Raw genomic sequence first — 21,088 nt, 5'->3', positions numbered from 1 at the left:
TTCTGATTATACTTTTACCCGAGTAACACTTGCACTGATGAATAAAGCATGCAAGGTAGTCTGTAGCTTGTGTGTGTTTCTTTACTAAAGTAACGGGATCAACCACAACAGTAGCATCCATTTAAGCCACAAATGTAGGCCCAAATTTCAGGGAAATTGTGTTTTACATCCAGCATGTAACATGTGACACTTAAATGCACCAGTGTGGGTTTTGCTCGGAGGATGCCAGCCTCGGTTCACTCACACAGCCCCTCCTCCGACAGCTGATGACGTCAACATGTCAACTCCGAGCTCGGCAGGAAGTGCATCTAGTGCCTAGCTGGAATATGAGAAGTAGCTGTTTTCTACGGAGCCAGCGGGACGACAAACTCCGCGTTTAACGGTAACGTTTGGACACTGACCAGTGGGACGTCACGGTTCTTCCAGGTCGTTGCGGTGGTCCAGAAGCTTCTCTTAGATACACAGTATGGCTGGCAGCTAATGTTAGCAGTCGCGTTAGCTTCCTGTAATTGAACGAAGTTGTGTGTGTTGTGGTGTCCTACATTTGGTCAGATTGGTAGTTGGCGATAGCAGTAGTTTTACTTTTCCCCAGCTTGTCACACGACAAAGCCATCTAATTACGCTAACTAGCTAACGCTAACCCAGTGAGCTCAGGGACAGCCGAGCTGAGCGTTAGCTGGGTCTCCTTAGATCCAGTGGGTTTCTTAGCAAACTGTGTTAGTTTTAGTTTGATTGCGTAACATAATCTATGAACCGAAAACATGATATGTTCAACAGCACAGGGTTTAAAATGAAATTCAAACCCGTAACTGGCTCCTGGAAATGATTACGTTTTGTGATGCGTTTTAGGTTAAAACAACTGTGGAAAACAGTTTATGAATTTTAAAACAGAACGTTATACCATGTTTTAGAAGTTTGTGTCTGCCTTTAAATTCAAAAGCCACCAATGCGTAGTTAGTATGACGTCCGAAAGATTTAGGTTTTGGTTTTAATTTCACCAGCGTACTGATGGGTACTTTCCATCTCTATTACCACCTGCCCATTAGCCTATGAAACAATGCTACAGAAGTTGATGCTTTGCTTTCTCGTAATTTCTTGCAGAAAACACATTGGGAGATGGAAAGTTATCAAAGAGGACAGCCGTGGGGAAAGCTAGTCAAAGTGGACTCCAGTGAAACTGTCCTGCTTTTCAGCAGGGAATGCACAGTTGGCAGAAAAAAAGGTAGGTTTACATCTTTATGTGACGTTATGTAGGAATGGTCCGTCTTCATCTTCAATCTCATGTCTTAAAACATGGACATATTTTACCATGCTTTAAAAACCTCTAAATGTGGCGATGCCTGTTAACAAAAGAGGTTGCCGCCGGTGTCTGGAGCTTCTACAAACCTCCCCCTTGAAAACACAAAGCCTTCTTTCGTGCACCAAACTTAGACAGCCCCTTGTGATGACAACAAAAGGCGTCCATTGAGAACATGTGTGCAGAATATTAAGTAGATTTTTTTTGTATGGACTTTTGCTTAAGAAAAGGTTAGGCCTATATTTCCCCCCGTGTCTGCTTTGTTGTCGAGAGCTTTTGGGGTCTACTTTTTTGCAATGCAAAGCCACTAGCCTTAATTGGTTAGCTTATGTCTGGGCCAGAAAAGATTTCAAAAGATGTCCCAGGCAACACAGTTTCAGGTGACTCCCGATATAATGAAGTTGAATTCTCACGGTGTATCTTTTAAAAGATAGAAAGTGAAATTGGCAAAGTATTGCTGAGAATTAGTTTTGGAATGGTCAGAGAGGGGGAAAAAGGGATATTAACACGGAGAAATTTGTTTTCATTTTCTCAAACACGTACATATATTACCCTTTATACTCCAAAAGGGGCACTGAAAGGCTTAAATGAATTAACTAGGCTATGTCTTAATGAGTCAAAGTAATCTGTATTATGTCTATTCTGAGTTGTCATTGCGGTGTTTTTTCATTTTGCTGCCAGGATGTTATCTGTCTTTCCCAGCCAACAAACTGGTCTCAGGAGAGCACTGCAAGATTGTGCAAGATGAAAGCTCAGGGCTGGTGTGGCTCGAGGACATGAGGTACTAGAAATGACATGAAACAAACCATATGTTGTATTTTTAGAGTGCTTGTCCTTTCATAACGCAAATGCACAAAACCTTTTACTTTGTGACATGTCTGATTGCCTGCTTGTCTGTATGTAGCACTAATGGCACGGTGATCAACATGTCCAAACTGGTCAAGAAACAAACATACAGGCTGCAGAACGGCGATGTCATCTACTTTGTATACAGGAAAAGTGAGCCAGAACAAAGTGAGTCGTTTGTTTTGTCAGCCAATAATGTCAATATGAATTTATTAGAAGGAAAGCCGATAACCTCTTCTCTTGTCATCCTGTAGACATTGCCTATGTTTACCACTCAATCCAAACGGAGCGGGAGAGTTTAGAAAGTAGTTATGGTAAGTAGCCAGGTAATTCCCCATAACCATTCAGTTCAATGTAACTACTTGTATCCCGCAGCTACTAACCCATTACTCTGTATCTCCACTTCAGACATAGAGAGGTCAGCCCACACTCCTGCCCCTGTCCCTCCGTCAGAGTTGTTACTCTCTGTGGAGCCTGTAATGCTCACAAAGGCTCCTCGTGATCCAACTCAGGAGGAACCTCAGCCCTCCACCTCCACGTCCCACTACTGCATCAGGAGCCCAACCACTTCTGGTCCCATGGCAACCACAGCCTGTCCTGCTTCTGGTACGTTCTCTGCTAACACTGCTAAAGAGGGTTGGGCTTCAGCTTTCCCTTTGTGATTTAATGCTTTTTATTATAGATTACACTTTATACATTTACCTGTGGATGTTTTATTAATTTACATTTAACGTGCGTAGATGAATGATTGTTCAATCATTGTTGGTGATTACATGCAGCACGTTTGAGCTCCTTTGGTGGGCTGAGAGCTCTGTGGTTTTGCTCTGGTATGTTTCTTGTCTGGGAGTAGGGACTCCCCAGTGTCTTTCTGGAAACTCCTAATGATGAAGTGACTTCTTCCAGAAAAGGAAAAAAACGAGTCCCGCACAAAACCCCATGCTTTTACACTTTAACATGTTTTTTGTACCTTTTGGGCAGCCACGCTAGTCTAAGCTAAGCTAACTGACTCCTGGCTGTAGCTTCATATTTATCAATCTTCAGGCAAAAGAAGCACACAAGGTTATTTCCCAAAATGTCAAACTATCGCTTTTAGGGCACTAGTAACAACAGTAGGCTATTTAGATGAACCCTTGAGTAGTTTATTTAGATTGTCAAAAGTAGGGGTGATATGGGCAGATTTTAGCCAGTCACATCTGCTTTCTGTCCACCATTATCATCTTAGAGTTAATGTCCTTTTGAAACCTTGTGCTGAGAATTGAGAAGTCCATGAGGAGTTCTGCTGAAGGCATCAACATTTTCAAACAAAGCATTCTTTATTCTTTATTAAGGCTCTTTCACATCTCCCTTCATCATCAAAACAAACCTGATTCCAGTTGACTGAAAAAATGGCAAAACAGGAAGTGCCAGGGATTATGGGAAATGTGATCTTATATTTCAGTTAAAATACAACTAGACTTTGAAATGCATCATCACATGTATGCGGTAGTTAAATATTACTGATATGTGAAAAACATTTTCCAATACGTGCATATCATCTTTTACTGTGGGTATAAATCCTTCATCCTGTAAATACAGTTTATAGTCATTTTAACATCTGTATGCTGTAGATTCTCATCCAGTCTATGTATATCCACTCAGTATTTCTTATTTTATTTCTGGTCATTGATTAGTTTTATACATATTTATATAATATGTATGTAAACAAAAATTCTGAATACCAAAGAAAAGTTCTTGCATGTTAAGTTCAGGCAAAAAAAAATAATATATATATATATATATATATATATATATATATATATATATATATATATATATATATATATATATAATATCTGCAGAAAATGCACAAATACTGATATCTTCATGATTAAAAGCATGATTTGTTCACTTGGAGCTGTAATAATCGAAATTCAACCAGAATCTTAGGGGTGGATTTTAGTTTGTTATAGACAAGCACTATTGTCTTACACTCGTTACTTTGAATAGAAAATAATATTGGTGTAATGGGAACGAAATAACAAGGATTATAAAGACAACTTAGGCTTCTTTCACCATTTGGGTTCTCATTACAGCAAGTTTAAACCCATGGTAGATGTCTGCCATATGGTTCCATCTTGGACTAGCAAGTCTACTGTTTATATCTGTGATGATAGCACTTCTGGGTCTTTTCACATAAAGCAAGCTAAGACAAGTGGGGCTTAATGTCCCAAACCTGACTTTAGTGAACCTCACAAATCAGGCGGGTCTAAAGCGACTCCATAAAGGCCAATTCCCGTTCACTCAATTTGTTAATAGTTTGAGTTAGGCTTGTGTGTGCATACTATTCTTAAGCAGCAGTCATCATAGCAGTCATTTAGATGATATGGACCAATCTTTGGTTTCTATGATACTATTTTCATTGTATGCCTTCCCCCCAGGCAGCTTCAAATTTAAGTAAAATATACAAATTAAGTGACTTCTATAATTAAATTATATTAAGCGGGAAGTGGAAAAAAGTATGAGAGAAATATGGTTTCCTGGTAAATTATTTGTCAATATTTGTTTTGCGATCGTACTGTTGACTTTATAGCTAAAAACATTCTATTGGGGTAACTAACATTGTTATGCCATATAATTAAACATCTTATGCAAGTCTTCTCTTGTCATATGTTACACTTTATTTGACAGCCCAGAGCGCGTCCCAGCATAGGTTGCCACGGTAACTGAACTATAACAAATGTGCTTTATGGAACCGAATGAACTGAAAATGAGTCAGACTTGCTTTAATCTCAAGGTAATGTTATAGTCTTAACTTCATCATCTCTATGTGACAAAAGAAACTGAAGTATGATCAGTAGCTGACCCATGTCTGTTGTTCTTCCATGCTATCAGTGCAATCTAAAGATGCTGCCCTGGCACCAGAAAAAGACTTGGACAACATGGAGCCAGAAAGCAAGAGGAGGAAAACCGATGACAGTGAGGGCTTTCACTTGGGGATTAACCTGCTTTTTCTTGGTTCCTATTGCTGGTTCCTGACCTTGAAACTTCCTTTGCCTACCTGTGATATACCTGTGTGTGCAGTGCTCAGGCAGGAAGGGAGGCTTTTTGGTGTTTTGGGTCTTGGACTTTTTTTCTAGACATCTTGAAACCACCTCTAATGCTTAATATTAACTATATTAATTAAACCTCCCCAGCCGTTGGATGCATTTAAATGGCATTATGAAATCACATTGGTTAAAATGGGAATGTCACTGTGCAGTCTGCCTTTATCAAATGATCTGGCTGATTCTTTGAGTACCTTGTTCTGTAGCTGCTTGTATCTTGTCCACACAGCTGCCTTATACTGTATGATGAGCTTCTCCATCAGTTCATTAAATCCCAGCAGCCGTCTAAAGGCAGCAGGACTATTAAATCTGCAACCCTTAGATTAGAGAAGTGCTACGCTATAGTGCAGTGCCATTAGGTGAGGCCATCCACTGTGTTTTCCTACATTAAATCACCTAAAATGACAGTAAACTGCTTCAGAATACATGGTATTCTGCCTGTTAATGTGTGAAACAGTAGATTACGGGGGCTCATTTATCCTGTGCGTCATAACCTTCTTTTCCAGTATAACCTGACCTACCACTTCCCACCGGTAGTTATTCTTGCGCAAATAAAATGGAGCCCATTTTTCTTACCAGAGGTTAACTTACTTTTCTTTCATCCACAAAAAACAAAAAAATTCACCTCAAAATCAGTCTAAAAGTGTTGTAAACCAACTCAGTGCTGCATGCAATACACAATTCTTGTGTTTCCAGATAAAGATTATGATTTGGGCGTGCCACACACCTCCAGCACAGAAGTAGTTGGTTCAACTCAGGGGAGTCTTCCGTCTAAGCCACCAGTGGAAGGGATTAAGACAGACAAGATGGAGGAGAGCCTGACTTGTGTTATTTGTCAGGACCTGCTGCACGACTGTGTCAGGTAAGACTTCAAGCATACAAACTTATGATATTCATAATAAAATGTGATAATAATCAAAATATGCTTAAAACTGTTAAAATGGCAGTTAAACATACTTTTTTTGTGAAAAAACATCAAATTTAAATTATTAAATTAAATAATTATTAGTTATTCATTATTATAATTATTAGTCTCCCAGCATATCCTGTATTTAAAAACAAAAAATCACACTCTACTTTTACTGGTCTAGTTACCCTTGATGATATTTACAATCATCACGATAATGCAAATTCACCTCAATGAACTTTTTGTGAGTGTTTTCTACACCAAGCTGCGATTAAAATCCTGTATCGTCCTATTCCTACATGCAGCATGTTACCAAATGGTAATGGTCTCTTGTTTTTCTTCAGCTTGCAGCCTTGCATGCACGTCTTCTGTGCTGCCTGCTACTCGGGCTGGATGGAACGTTCCTCCCTTTGTCCAACCTGCCGCTGCCCTGTGGAGAGGATTCGTAAGAACCACATTCTCAACAACCTGGTGGAGGCCTACCTCATCCAGCACCCAGGTTTGGCAGATAAACACCATTTTGATCACGAGGCATTCTTATTATTCTTATTGCCTGCAACTGGAAAGGTTGAACGTGGGTGTAAAACTGGCCTTACATCACAAGCATTTAAAAATTGTCAGCAAAATGCAGTGTTTTTTTTCTACCAAAGCTGACATGATAGAAATTCAAACAAGAGAGAAGGAATGGCATGTAAGCAAGACCTGCTTACCTTGTATAATTTCCAAAATGTTATCCATGTCCCCAACAATGTAATTAGGAACTGACTTTGTATGCCTTTGTGTTTCTTTCTGTCCAACAGAAAAGTGCCGCAGCGATGAAGACCTGAAGAGCATGGACAGCCGGAACAAGATAACTCAGGATATGTTGCAGCCAAAAGTTGAGCGCTCTTTCTCAGATGAGGAGGGCAGCTCCGATTACCTTTTTGAGCTCTCTGACAACGACAGTGACTCCTCAGATATCAGGTCTGGTTGTTTGGATTTATCGGAAACCAGTGCTAATTTTGGCACCTGACTTTGATCAAGTTTGATTTACATTTTTTTAGATAAAGATGAATAATAGTTTTAGTCGAACTCAAGTTATTTTTATTTATTTTTTTTTAGACCAAATCTAAAGACAAAGTCTAGTTTTCCTCAGAGAAACTCTAATTTATGTCCTTTTAGAGCAAAAGCTGAAGTGTCTGATAATGTTGTGATATTTCTTGTCATTTCATCATAGTTGTAGTCTTCAATGGTTACTTTATTTAGTTTTAGTTTTATTTTCACTGTGAAAAATAGATTAACAAATATTTGTCATAATAGTAAATAATCTATATGAAATGAAACTGCTGAAAGTGTATAATCAGAAGGTTTGAAAATGTTGACGATGTGAAACAAAGTGTGTATTCATGTACTGTAAGAGCAACTTATTAGAAACATTCACTTATTAGAATCATAAGAAGAATCATGAGAAAGCCATCACTGTTGGGAGCATGTGCTTGTTTAGTGAATAACTTCTCCATGTGGTGGTTTTCCTTTTTGTCTCCAGTCAGCCTCTAGTGATGTGCCGACAGTGCCCTGGCTACAGGAGGGAGGCTAGTCAGCTGCTGTTTGCTACAGGTTCAAACTACTGGCTTTCAGGTCTGCCAAGTCCACCACCTGTACCTCCTCCACCCAAACCAGCAACTGAGGAGGGGTCTGCAAAGCCCACAGGGGAGCAGCCTTCAACATCATCTGACATTCCCTCAGGTTAGCAATATACCGATACCAGTATGGGGTCCGATAGGGTACTCATGTACTTGTTGTTTAACAAGTACGCGCTTTTGAGATGATGTTTGCCTGAAAGTACTGTTGATGACTGTGCAAGACACAGATGAATTCTGGGTCGGGCATGCTTCAGTGAAATTGCTGAAACACGCTTGAAATTGGACCGGGACATAGGGCGACGCTCCGTCCTTTTTATAATAAAAATAAAAATCCTCTTGCTAGCACTCGGCTCACATGCGACAGAGCTTCTTGGGTCATTCCGTGTCATTTCATCAAATGCCTCCCACCTGACCATCTCAGAATGTCCTGAAAAAATTTGAGTACAAAGACACACTTGTTAATAGGACTAATCCAAAATATTAGGTCTCTACTGTCAACAGTTTTCTCATGAAACGTCATTGAATGAAGGGTAGTTTAGACGGTTTTTGGCATCATGCTCTGAAAAGCCATTTTTAAACGACATTATCTGGAAAACTATCTCACCTGTGGCCTTCAACATTTCTACAGTGTATATCTGTTACTAATAGCCTCCAGACATGGAATATCAGGGGTGTAGCTCAATGATAACCTAGTATGGTAGGTACTTAAAATGAGGCTTGTTGAAATAAAGTAGTACATTTGAAGAGTGGCTGAGCTCCCATTTTTGCAGATAAAAGACTTCTATCACTTCTGCCTCTATCTCTGGTGTTAGCTTAAACATTCTACAAAAATGGTCTCTCTTAGATGATTAGTTTCACAGATATTAAGGCTCAAAAATGGAAGTTAACACATCTTTGCCCAACTTCAGAGTCATATTCCAAAAAACTGACAACACGTATCAGGTCCAAACTTACTTTATTTGAAAGATCATATTCTTGTTAAAATCATATTAACAAATCAGGAGGGTGTTTTGCCTCATTTTGTCGCAGTGATTTTTTTTTAAATCCTGATATTGGTGGGGTTTTTGTGGCTGGTTTTGGTACTGCATGTCCTAATAGCCTACCAGTAAACATCACAGGAGGGCAATTCAAATGTGTTTTTTACCATTTACCAAAGACTTACATGTGACTAAATGCTACTGATAAATTAAGCCTTACGAAAACATTAAAATGTAGCACAGTTGTAGTTACAGAGGCAATAAGTCCTTGAATGTGAGTTAAACATGCTGAAACCATGAACAAACATAGCATAATATTGAAGACTGTACATTTTGTCATACTGTAAGTATATAAATTACACAACCAAATCAAATAATAATCTTAATTTGAGCATAAAGATTTTACATTACAGTACAAAAGTCTCCAAAGTTTGATATTGAATAACAGTTTGTCTCTATGCTCACTATGAGGGATCACACATATTTCATCTTTTAGATCCAATTCCTTCGTCATATTCATTAATTTGTCAGTCACTTTACAAATTGTCTAATGTACATCTCTGCTCTGTTGTGCTCATCTTTTTTGATGGCATACATGCACCCAGTTTGTAGTGTAGAGGGAACGTCAAATCTTGCAATTCTATGCTGCAGTGGGACATTGCACATGTCTTCTCTTCTTGGCCAGTAGAAACTCTTGGCAGGGCCATGTGGGTGCATGAACTGAACCAGTACATCTTCATCTGAAACATCTCTGATACTTCCTATCCACCATTTCTGATCATACACACAACTCACATATTGTCTCATAGTGAGCATAGAGACAAACTATTCAATATCAAACTTTGGAAACTTTTCTACTGTAATGTAAAATCTTTATGCGCAAATTAAGATTATTATTTGATTTGGTTGTGTAATTTATATACTTAAAGTATGACAAAATGAGCAGTCTTCAATATTATGCTATCATATGTTTGTTCATGGGTAAGACATTAAAAGCTGCTTTCAGCATGTTCAACTCACCTTCAAGGACTTATTGCCTCTGTAACTACAACTGTGCTACATTTTAATGTTTTCGTAAGGCTAAATGTATCAGTAGCATTTAGTCACATGTAAGTCTTTGGTAAATGGTAAAAAACACATTTGAATTGCCCTCCTGTGATGTTTACTGGTAGGATATTAAGACATGCAGTACCAAAAACGGACACAAAAACCCCACCAATATCAGGATTTTAAAAAATCACTGCGACAAAATGAGGCAAAACACCCTCCCAATGTTTTAATATGATTTTAACAAATATATGATCTTTCAAAAAAAGTAAGTTTGGACCTGATACTTGTTGTCAGTTTTTTGGAATATGACACTGAAGTTGGGCAAAGATGTGTTTACTTCCATTTTTGAGCCTTAATATCTGTGAAACTAATAATCTAAGAGAGACCATATTTTGTAGAATGTTTAAGCTAACACCAGAGATAGAGGCAGAAGTGATATAAGTCTTTTATCTACAAAAATGGGAGCTCAGCCACTCTTCAAATGTACTACTTTATTTCAACAAGCCCCTTTTTAAGTACCTACCATACTAGGTTATCATTGAGCTACACCCCTGATATTCCATGTCCGGAGGCTATTAGTAACAGATATACACTGTAGAATATTTGAAGGCCACAGGTGAGATAGTTTTCCAGATATTGCTGTTTAAATATGGCTTTTCAGAGCATGATGCCAAAAACCGTCTAAACTACCCTTCATTCAATGATGTTTCATGAGAAAACTATTGACAGTAGAGACCTAATATTTTGGATTAGTCCTATTAACAAGTGTGTCTTTGTACTTGAATTTTTTCAGGACATTCTGAGATGGTCAGGTGGGAAGATTTTCAGAAATTTGATGAAATGAAACGGAATGACCCTCTTGTAAACTACGTAAAGCCATGCGTGTGTGGTATTACGACGTGAGGAAGTACGTACAGGCTGGGCCTGTGGCAGCGCGAGTGCAGGCTGGCGGCGGGGGAGTGGGGACAATTGTGCTTTAGCGCGGTACGGAGCAACTGGACCTAGTGAGAGTGTGCCCCCTTACTAAGCTTTTTTATCTTTCATATTTCTTTGAACTGTTTAACTGATAGCACGGTTAACAGTTAATTATTAACATCCTTAATGCAAACTCTGCTCTGATTGTATCAGGAAAACACAAACCGCATGATATTGTGTCTTTAATTTGCAACAGTGAAAGTGTCTCTACCTCGATGGGAAGATCAGTAGCTAAACTAGGACTTGTCACTCGATTGCAGATTTTCAGGGTGTAGCATAATAAGCAAATCTGCTGGTGTGTTCTGTAGGGCTGGGTATCGTGGCCAATTTCCTAAATCGATTCGATTTCGATTCATAAGGTCCTGAATCGATTAATCACGATTCGATTCGATTCGATTGGCTCTTACATAATGAAAATGGCTCAACTGTGTTACAAAATACAGATGTACTTTATTTTTTGCTCTTCACCATAAACAACACAAGTGTCACAAGTTCTGCCGACTCTCTGCATTTTCTTTAGGATGTCGTCTTTCACACATGTATACATCATGGGGATAACTGTTTCAGTCAGATGTTTACGTTGCACCATAACGTAGTGTGGATCGAGCACCTGAACGAGCCGCTTGAAGCCTTCATTTTCCACTACCGAGTACAGGCGTCAATATTTGCAAACAAAAGTTGCGATGACCTCTGTTATCTTTATGGCCCACGGAGAATCGGCTGGTAATGTTAGTGATTCCCTCAGTTTCTTTTGTTTTGCCCCGGGCGGCTTGTTGTCAGAAGCTAACGTTAGTGTAGTGTGATACCTTGTCAACTGGTTTCTGAGGTTTGTAGTAGTTCTACAATAACTGAACTCCGCTTGGCAGATCTCGCAAACCACTTTGGTTTTATCCGGCTCTTTGTCCTTTGTTGTTTTAAATCCGAAATGGTTCCAGACGTCAGACTTAAGTTGGGACGGCTTGCTGAGCGGAGTTTTACCTGCGTCAGCCATCTTGCACGCTTGTGCGCATGAATGAACGTCAACCGGACGTAAACGCGCCACTGCTGCATCACGCACGAGGGGTAAACTTCATGGGGAAAAATCGATCTCATGCCCTATGAATCGATATTGCAAAATTTAAATGAAATCGATCCAAAATCGATTGAATCGATTTTTTTACCCAGCCCTAGTGTTCTGTAACTGAAGACCCTCCTGCCGTCCATTCTCATCTAAAACCTTTCTCTGTGTTCAGCTCCTCAGGAGTACCGCTGCCCCCCTCAGGGCTGCCATCTCATCTGCACCTGCTGCCTCCAGCCCATGCCAGAGAGACGGGCCGAGCTACATGGAGAGCAGGCTATTGCTCAAAGATGTGAGTGGTCCTTGTTAGTTCCTCTGCAGCGATGTAATGGAATACAGTTGATAGGATTATATGGTCATTCAGAAAACTGCATGTAACTCTAGTGAAATAGAGAAATGGAGTTGATATATATCCATGGATAATAAACCCCAGTCACTGCTGGTACACTTAGAATTGTGTAAAGCTCCTCACTATAAAGAGAGGTATGCATTAAATGTAAAATCATCTGATAGTTAAAAAACATCCACATGTATGGATAGCTGGTTGCACAAAGCCCTTATACACCTCTTACTGTATGAATGATGTGCTGTGTGTTGGCAGGTGTGCTGTGCCAGCGACCCTTCTGTCACATGTACTGGGGTTGCCAGAGGATTGGCTGTCAAGGCTGTCTGGCTCGATTCAGTGGTATGTATCTGTTTCACCAAAATAGCCCGGGGGGGATCCCACTGTCGGGTTTATTGCTAGGTAGGAGGCTTTGACAAGGATGGGCTTTTTTTTTTTTTTTTTTGTCTTTTAATTGGAGGGGGCTGATACCAAAAAAGTGTCCAAATGCAGTATCTGTAATTGTGATGATTGTCAGCACTCTGTGTGTTTCCCAAACACTGTTATTCTTGGCAGATTGGAAAACTACTGAAATAACCTCCGGTTCTGAAATGTAAAGCCAAAATTGAAGTGCCTTAAACGTACATTCTCTCTGCTGGCCATCGGGGTGACTCCTCTGGTTGCAAAAAGAAGTCTTGACCCTACTTCTCTTGATTTATTATCTCAGTAAACATTGTAAACATGAGTTTATGGTCTTCTTCAATCCAGCATGATGTTCATTCAGTTAATTATAGTCAATTTAGAGTCAAACAGACCAGAAGGCAGGGGGTGCTTTAAGGCAGGGCTATGTTGTGATTAACAGGTTGCTTTTCATCAGTGGTGGACAGTAACAGAGTACATTTACTTAAGTACTGTACTTCAGTACATATCCAGAGGATTTGTACTTTACTTGAGTATTAGATTTCTTTGGTACTTATTACTCTTACTTGAATACATTTCCAAGACAAATACTTTTACTTTTACTCAAGTTAATTTCTAGAAAGGCTGAAAAGTACTTGTTACTTTCAGGTCTGGTCTTTTTTTTTCCTTTCTTTTTTTTTAATTACTATTGGACACAAGCTGTGTTTGTCAAAGAAGTAACCCTATCACAGTGCACGCTCTCCACTGGGATCTACGTAAAAGCGGAAATACGTAATCCCTCCCCATAAGGATACATGGGGAGACAGAGTTTGTTGTGCTCCTATATTGTCCTTCCTGTAAAGACAAGTGACCTCAACATTGAGTTACTGAAAGCAGAGATGTAGTTTTTTGTAAAACAGTGATTCTCAACCAGTGGTGTGGGGACAACATTGGTCTTTGAGGGGGTTCCAGTTAAAAATGGCCTCATTTATATAGCGCTTTTGTCCAAAGCGCTTTACAGCAATCACTGACATTCACCCATTCATACACACATTCACACACCGACGGCGGAGTCAACCACGCAGAGCGACAGCCAGCTCGTCAGGAGCAATTGGGTAGAGGTGTCTTGCTCAGGGACACCAGGCACTCAGCTAGGAGGAGCCGGGGATCAAACCAGCAATCTTGCGGTTGCCAGCCAACCCACTCTACCTCCTGAGCTAAACCTCCCAGTTCCCAATGATAGAGAGTTAGTTGGACGGTGCAGGTTAATTTGGTTACAATTTCAATGATTGTGAATAAACATCTGCATCTGCAACATCTGCTGTAGTCCTTTGATCCCATTCATTTTATTTGAAATTTACTCTTACTCTTACTTTTACTTAAAGTAAATTTAAAAGCATGTACTTTTGGATACTTAAGTACCTTTAAAAGCAAGTACTTTTTTTACTCTTACTCGAGTACCATGTCGACTGAGCTACTTTTACTTGTAACGGAGTAAATTTTGACCAGTAGTATTTGTACTCTTACTCAAGTACTGGGGTCGAGTACTCTGTCCATCTCTGCTTTTCATATACAGTCTGTAGTTCATACTGCTATTTTATGTTTTGTAGTGTGCTAAATTAAATCCACCCTTTTTTCTTTTTTCAGAGCTCAATCTGACAGACAAATGCCTGGATGGTGTGCTGAACAACAATAACTATGAATCAGAGATCCTTCAAGTAAGATGGGCCATCTGGACGTGTCAGTTATTCCAATGATAGTCATAATTGTCTTTATTTGTACATTAGAATGCGTAATGTGTTTAAATCATTGGTGTCGAACTTACCATTAATAAGCTGGGAAGACACTTTGGATCTGTGTGCCAACCAAACAGCTTTTGCTACTCTAAAATGAATAAAGATTATAAAATGTCATCTTCATCAGCTAAATCCTCCACCAGCAAACGGTCGACTCCACTTGCTCAGAATGTTTGAAATACATGTGTGCACCTTCTGTCATAGATGCAATGTTAAGTTTCTGGTGCGTGTTTCCATCCTTCCACCAGAACTACCTGTCCTCCAGAGGGAAGTCATGGAGAGATCTGCTCCAGGACTCTTTGCAGGCCTTACAGCAGGGAAACTACTATCTGTCAGGTGACCCTTCAGATCTAAACCCAGGACATTTTGAGTACTAAGATGTGGACTTTGAAGTCTTCTTAAGAGAACGTGGTACTATCCTGTCCTTCGTGTCTCCGTCAGATTGTCGTATCGCCCCAAATGCCATCCTGTGCTTCTGCTGCGGCCTGCGATCATTCAAGGAGCTGGCCTACAAGTACAGACAGAACATCCCTGCACCTGAACTGCCAGGTCAGACGGACCAACACCAGAAGGCTTCTCATGAATGCCTCGACTTTCATTCATCCTTAATGTTTGTCATACCCATGTAGTAACTGGTCCTGATGTTCTTTCCTCAGCTGCTGTAACTTCTCGTCCCGACTGTTACTGGGGACGCAACTGTCGTACGCAGGTGAAGGCACATCATGCAATGTAAGTCTTTTTTACACAGAAAGCAACACATGAACTGTTTTAGATTCAGGTAGCCTATCTGCCCTCTAGTGGTTGTGAGGGAGAATTGTAGTTTCATGTGATACCAATGGGCCTCATTCACCAATATCTTCCTACGTTTTTCTAAAAATGTCTTCTTCAGAACATTCCTAAGAAAAGTCTACGTCGGATTCATGAAGTGTTCTTAAACAGTAGAAATGTTTCATCTGTGTTCTTATCTTGATGAATCCCACGTCTTTGTAAATTGAAAGCACATGCCAGTTCTACGTAACTAGCATATGAAAACTGCAGGGCCGTGTGCACACAGATGTAGATTTACTAAGACTGGCACAGTTTACGCTGCGTTTGTTATTGCATGTTTGCAAACGTGAACGCTGTGCTTCCTCATTTGACGTAAAATGGATCAAACCTGACAGCGATCGTTCAATCAGCGCATACTCCGCCTTCCAGTGTAATTAGCATGCCTCTAAAGAACAATGAATGGCCGGCATGTATCTAACATGGATTTTGCAACAACAAAAAGACGCGCAAAAAAGCACACGTCCACGCCACCCAGACCTGAGACACCCAGACCTGAGACACCCAGATCTTAGACACCCAGACCTGAGACACCCAGATCTGCGACCACTCGTGTTCTCAGGAAAATAAAACTACCTGAGCAAACAGTCTCAGATAAACATTCACTAAAAAAGAATAAAGAAAACAAAAAAATAATAAAGAACACAAAAACGGAATTGTTCCAGGCTGTGTTGATTATTTATTTTCTCCATTTTTATTTTCAATCAATTTCAACATAACAATGTGGATCAAGTCCAGTAACTGTATTATTGTATGGCTGTTAATCTGTAACGATGAGTAGGGCTGGGTATCGCCACTGATTTCATGAATCGATTCGATTCACAAGGTCCAGATTCCATTTAATCTCCGATTCACTGTCTTCATAGTTTTTGAATCTGAAATAGAGCCACACATCTGCCTTTAGGCTTGGCGGTGCCTTCAGTGGAGCAGCTCCTGCCATGTTTTGGTTCACTGCTACTCATCACTCACGTGGCCAGGGTCGTTGCACCAAGAATCAAAGGCTAGCCACGCGAGACTTCACGCATCCACGGGGATAGATCATTAGAAGATCAATTATAGGATTTTATTAATCGATATCAGAACATTCAAATGAAGATCGTTTTTAATCAGAAAATCTATTTTTTCAACCCGGCCTTAACGATGATTTCTGGTTTACATAATTGGAAGTTCGAAGTATGATTCATGTGGCGCTTCCTGGTTTAGACTGCTTTAAAAAGAATTTCCGCCGCAGAATAGAGGCGCGCTCTCATGCGTCGTCGTTGTAAATACCGGGGAATATATAATTAGGTGCAGCTAACGCGTATCCTCCCATCTTTATGTGGGGAACTCCCACTTTCCCCACGACCCTCCCACGAGCGCAGATTGAAAGTGCTACTTGCCTCTTTCCGGGAGTTGAACCCCTGTTGCCTGCACTCTAGGCAGCGTTGCTAACCATTAAACCACAGTGTGACACAGTGCACTTGATAATCAAACGTTATCAACTTTAGATCAATCGAACGTTTCATTCAGTTATAGGCATTAAGTCGGGCCGTAAATGTCTGCCATGCCAACTATCTCTACTTTGCTGTTTGCTGTTACGTTGCTCCGCTTTCTCAGGATGAGCTCGTTTTCTACATAAACACTCAGTAATATCTAATAACTCTCCCGGTTGCCATGGTGAATCGTAGCAGGCACGGGCGTAACTCAGAGTTTGCATACTCTGGAACATAAAACTCAGAGTTGCCCATCTCACAGTTGGTCAACTCAGAGTTCAGGGTTAAGTTCAGAGGATGTTGTATCCGGAGTCAAGTAAAGAAATAAAGAAACGGTTGTCAAATCTAAGGCAAACAATGAAATCACCAAACACAGAAGAGAGATGCCGACCACTGGAGGTGGAAAGGCTTGCTCAGGGTTATCACTTTAAAACTCTGAAATACTTAAAGGAAGTAATACAAATCTAAAAAAAACAATATGCAATGAAACCTGTTTGTTGAAGTGATGTGTTTCTTTCTTGAGATTAATTGCAATCTGTAATTCATGTGCATGCTGTTAACTTATTTAACCACCAGAGGGAGCTGTTGTATAAACCAGATCCAGGATTCCCTCTGGTCTTCGGATCTTTGGATTGTGTTTCGACTAATTTATGTTTTATTTTCTTCATTTCAGGAAATTCAACCACATATGTGAGCAGACACGCTTCAAGAGCTGAAGCTGCAGCGTGGTTGGTTCTCCACCTCAGTGTCAAATGTAGATAACCCAGCATCCTGAAGACACTAGGTGTAGTTGTGTCTATCTTACTGCCTTCCAGATTTTATGCAATAACCTAATGCAGGAATTACAATCATTATCCATTTCCAAAAGTGACCGTGTCTGACTTGTGAAATTATGCTATGCACAATAACATTCATGTTCAGCGTTCACTCCAGCAGCCGTCATTTCAATGCATTTTATCTGTGGCTCATGCATTCGCCTATTCTTCACGGTAACTGTAGGAGTAATTTATTTGTTGTTTGTTAAAAATACTTCCTGATATGTCCTCCAGCCTTTGTGACAAAATGTCAGATGAGTGAGGCGATCTGTATGGATAAAGGCCATTGATGTATGCTTGCACATGTTGATGAGCATGTTTTCTATTACGTCTCCTGCAGCCTTGATAATTGAGGCTTGTGTACATGAACATTCTTTAATTGTGATATATTTTAACTGTCTATTGACTTGCAGAGTTAAAAATCCAGGGCTTCCTACAAAATATTGATGAAAACATTACTATAGTACAGTAATAGTGATACTAGTGCTTCGTTCTTGGTCATCGGATTCTAAGATCCGACCTTTGAACTACATTATAAAGTGTAAAATTCTCACTTCTGAGGGACTTTTCTTGTTTTGCCAGGGCATTACTGTGTTCCCAGACGAGGGCAAAAAGTCACGACAAAAGCCTGCATACGTACTGGGGTAGATTTATAATCCCATGTGATATTTGTAGAGGATTGGGAAGGGGATCAATGTGTTGTAACGCTGTCAGAGGTCATGAGGGCCTCCGCTGTATGCTTTTCTCTGGATAATCATCTCCAAGGTGATTAACTTATCGAGGGGCGCTTTCTTCGAGCCTTCTAGTCGGGGTGGCGCTGAAACGTACAGTTACTCCCTGTCGACTCCTGAGAGGGGATATTCCACAGGGATTGTTGCATTTAGTAGCCCTAGAGTACACTTTTCATATGCACATTTTTACAGGATGCATCCACTGCAGAACCAACAGTTTAGAAATCGTGCCGATACCAACAGAACTGTGTTGTTTCCGTTTGGGTGGATTTTCTCTGGTTCTTCAGTTCCACGGTTGCTGTTTGGTTGTTTTCATTTGCAGTTTAACTGTTTTTGGTGTGATCCGATGATCTCTCATTTCTGACTATCATCACCCAAGTGTCAGTAAGTCCCCATCATGCTAACAGCTAGTATTGATGTCTACTGTTGACAAATCACAATTGTTGACATTAGTTTTTTAGTTATGTGAAGAATGGGGAAGTAGAACATGTTAAAGTGTAGCTTTGACCATCAGTTGATTTTAGAAGAATACGCAGTAAAGATGTCTAAAATGTGTTTGCTAAATTGTTTATTTTGTACAACTTTGAGGATATTTGCACATGACACGTCTCACAAAAACAGAAAAGGTCTACATCGTCAAGGAGCCATCTTCTTCCAGAGAATGGGATGTCAATACTCCTCCTGCCTGATCTGTAATCGTATGAAGGGTTTCATTCCAAAATCAGGAAGGGGGGACATCCTTGTTATCTTATATATTGTAATAGCGACACTAGCCATAGTGGATATGGATACAGTTTGTGTTGCTTTGGAATGTAGCTTTTCATGTTTTCATTCCAGATGTTGTTCTGGCAAAATGGGATTGTGAATGGGCCCTTTGGTGGCATCTGCCTGAGAGCAGCTCATTTTATGGTGTTAGCAAGGTGACTTAGGTGTGTCTTTATTATTTCTTTTGTTCCTCCCTCAGTCATGGTGGGTCCACACTGGCATTCCTTAGCAGCTCAGGCCTTCAGCACAAACCCAGTGGATCGCCGACGGAGTGGCTGAGTTTTAATTATTCTCTACCACAGATCTGGGCACCCTAAGCCAACAACAGTCCTAAGCTGCTCCAATCAGGAATTGGTAATAAAGAGGCTTTGGACGAGTGATGGGATGTGGGAGGGTATTTTGTATACTAAGGGCATAATATTTACTCACTTTGTGAGTAAAAAGTGTGGTCTAGGCTGCCTAGCAGTATGGAAGTGGCAGGTGTCATTCTACCTCATCACGACTCCTGGGAATACGGGAGACTGAACGGGCATCAGTCGCATTAGTTGAAAGCTGATTACAAGTCTCTCAGTACGAGGGATGGATGTCCTTACTGACGATGCCTGTGAACTTCGTATGCAATGCACTATTTGAGCAGTTAGTCTCGAGTTATTCTAGTTAAATCACTATAGAGTAGCACTAGGCACATTAACAGGTTTGGAGAGGACTTGTGTGTGACAAATACGTTTGAGAGTTTGATAAAGGCCTCCTTACCATGAATGTTGTATAAGCAATGCTACAATTGTCTTTTTGAAATCCATTCTGATCTGATTTGCCCCTTTTTTAGTTTAACAGATTAAAAAGACTGGTGTAGTTGTCTGTAGAAACTGACCTGCTTGCCAGTACCGCCATTAAAAAATGCTTCTTGTTACTTCACTTGGATGTGTGAGCCTCTCTGTGTTTCTGTCTGTAAGATTTGACCCTAGAAGTCTGTCCAAATGTAGTTTGACAAGTGAAATTAGTCCATAGGTGAGGTGCAAAACAAACAGCAATGTAATACTCTATCGATGTCTGTCCACTGAAAGGACTGTTTTTTGTTATAATAGTTGTCATTATGGAAAGGACCTTACAGAGAAATAAAATGCTTTTCTTTACCTTTCGCTTAATCCAGTCTGTTGTTGTTTCTAACCAATAGACAGTAAAAGCGACCTGTCAATCACATCGTAGCCCCGCCCCCTAAAGCATCCTCTGCTTTCTGGTTTATTGTATTCTAAATGGACCATCATGTACTAAATGAACATCATGCTGGATTGAAGAAGACTTGAAACTAGAGATTGAGACCATAAACTCATGTTTACAATGTTTACAATGTAGGGTCATCTTCTCATAGACTTCTATACAATCAGAGAGGAGTCACCCCCTGGTGGCCAGCAGAGAGAATGCCAGTTTAAGGCAGCTTTTCATTAACACTTCAGAACCAGAAGTAGCTGCCTGAAGTCTTTCTGAAAGAGAAGTCTCGTATGAAACCTCACGAGAGGGTTCGGGCTCATCCACATTGTCGAAATCTGCTAAATATTCAGCCCTGACATTGAAAATCTTTCACATAACACTAAGCTATGCTTTCTTTACTCAATAGACTCCAACACAAAACACACTTACCGGCTCTCGAGCTCTCACGTTTCCACTATGGTCTTCCAGCAACAAGTCACCACTCGGGATCTGGATCAGCAGGATCAAGACTCTGACTTCTGACCATAGTTATTGTCTGTTTATTGGAGGTCCCGACTAAAACTTTACATTAAATCAGCCTTAGGAGTGCATACGGTATACATAATGTTGCAACATTAATATTAATGTAGGTTCTATGCTCTGCAGGACATTTATGGGTAATAAGTACAAGGATGAATAAGCTTGTGCCAAATAAGTTAGCACAACAAGGTTAGATAGTGCTTCTACGAGTTGGGGGATCATTTTTTGTTCTTGTTTCTATCAGCATGTATACACTGATCAGCTGTAACGTTATGACCACCCGTCATAATATTGAGCAGGTCCAGGACAGCCCTGACCCGGCGAGACATGGAGTCCACCAGAACTGTGAAGGAATGCAGTGTTATCTGGCACCGAGCTGCAGGAGCAGATCCTTAAATCCTGTAAGTTGCAAGGTGGGCCA

At 40.3% G+C, this 21,088-nt stretch overlaps 1 protein-coding gene across 1 annotated transcript; it reads left to right on the top strand.

Annotated features, from left to right (window-relative positions):
- The first annotated feature begins 246 nt into the window (after positions 1 to 246).
- chfr (checkpoint with forkhead and ring finger domains, E3 ubiquitin protein ligase) lies at positions 247 to 19,854 on the top strand. The gene is made up of 18 exons (XM_084025159.1): positions 247 to 382; positions 1,102 to 1,222; positions 1,979 to 2,078; positions 2,202 to 2,311; positions 2,398 to 2,457; positions 2,552 to 2,749; positions 5,015 to 5,098; positions 5,923 to 6,088; positions 6,478 to 6,632; positions 6,934 to 7,096; positions 7,659 to 7,858; positions 11,990 to 12,106; positions 12,416 to 12,499; positions 14,183 to 14,253; positions 14,580 to 14,667; positions 14,773 to 14,880; positions 14,988 to 15,060; positions 17,302 to 19,854. Exons 2-18 carry the CDS (start codon positions 1,117 to 1,119, stop codon positions 17,342 to 17,344), a joined length of 1,926 nt encoding a protein of 641 aa, XP_083881285.1. The 5' UTR covers positions 247 to 382; positions 1,102 to 1,116; the 3' UTR covers positions 17,345 to 19,854.
- Positions 19,855 to 21,088: the final 1,234 nt, after the last annotated feature.

This window comes from Eutrigla gurnardus, assembly GCF_963514095.1.
Source record: "Eutrigla gurnardus genome assembly, chromosome: 13".
Lineage (NCBI taxonomy): Eukaryota > Metazoa > Chordata > Actinopteri > Perciformes > Triglidae > Eutrigla > Eutrigla gurnardus.
Note: the sequence above shows the minus strand (reverse complement) of the source record. Positions and strands in the feature narration are given on the sequence as shown.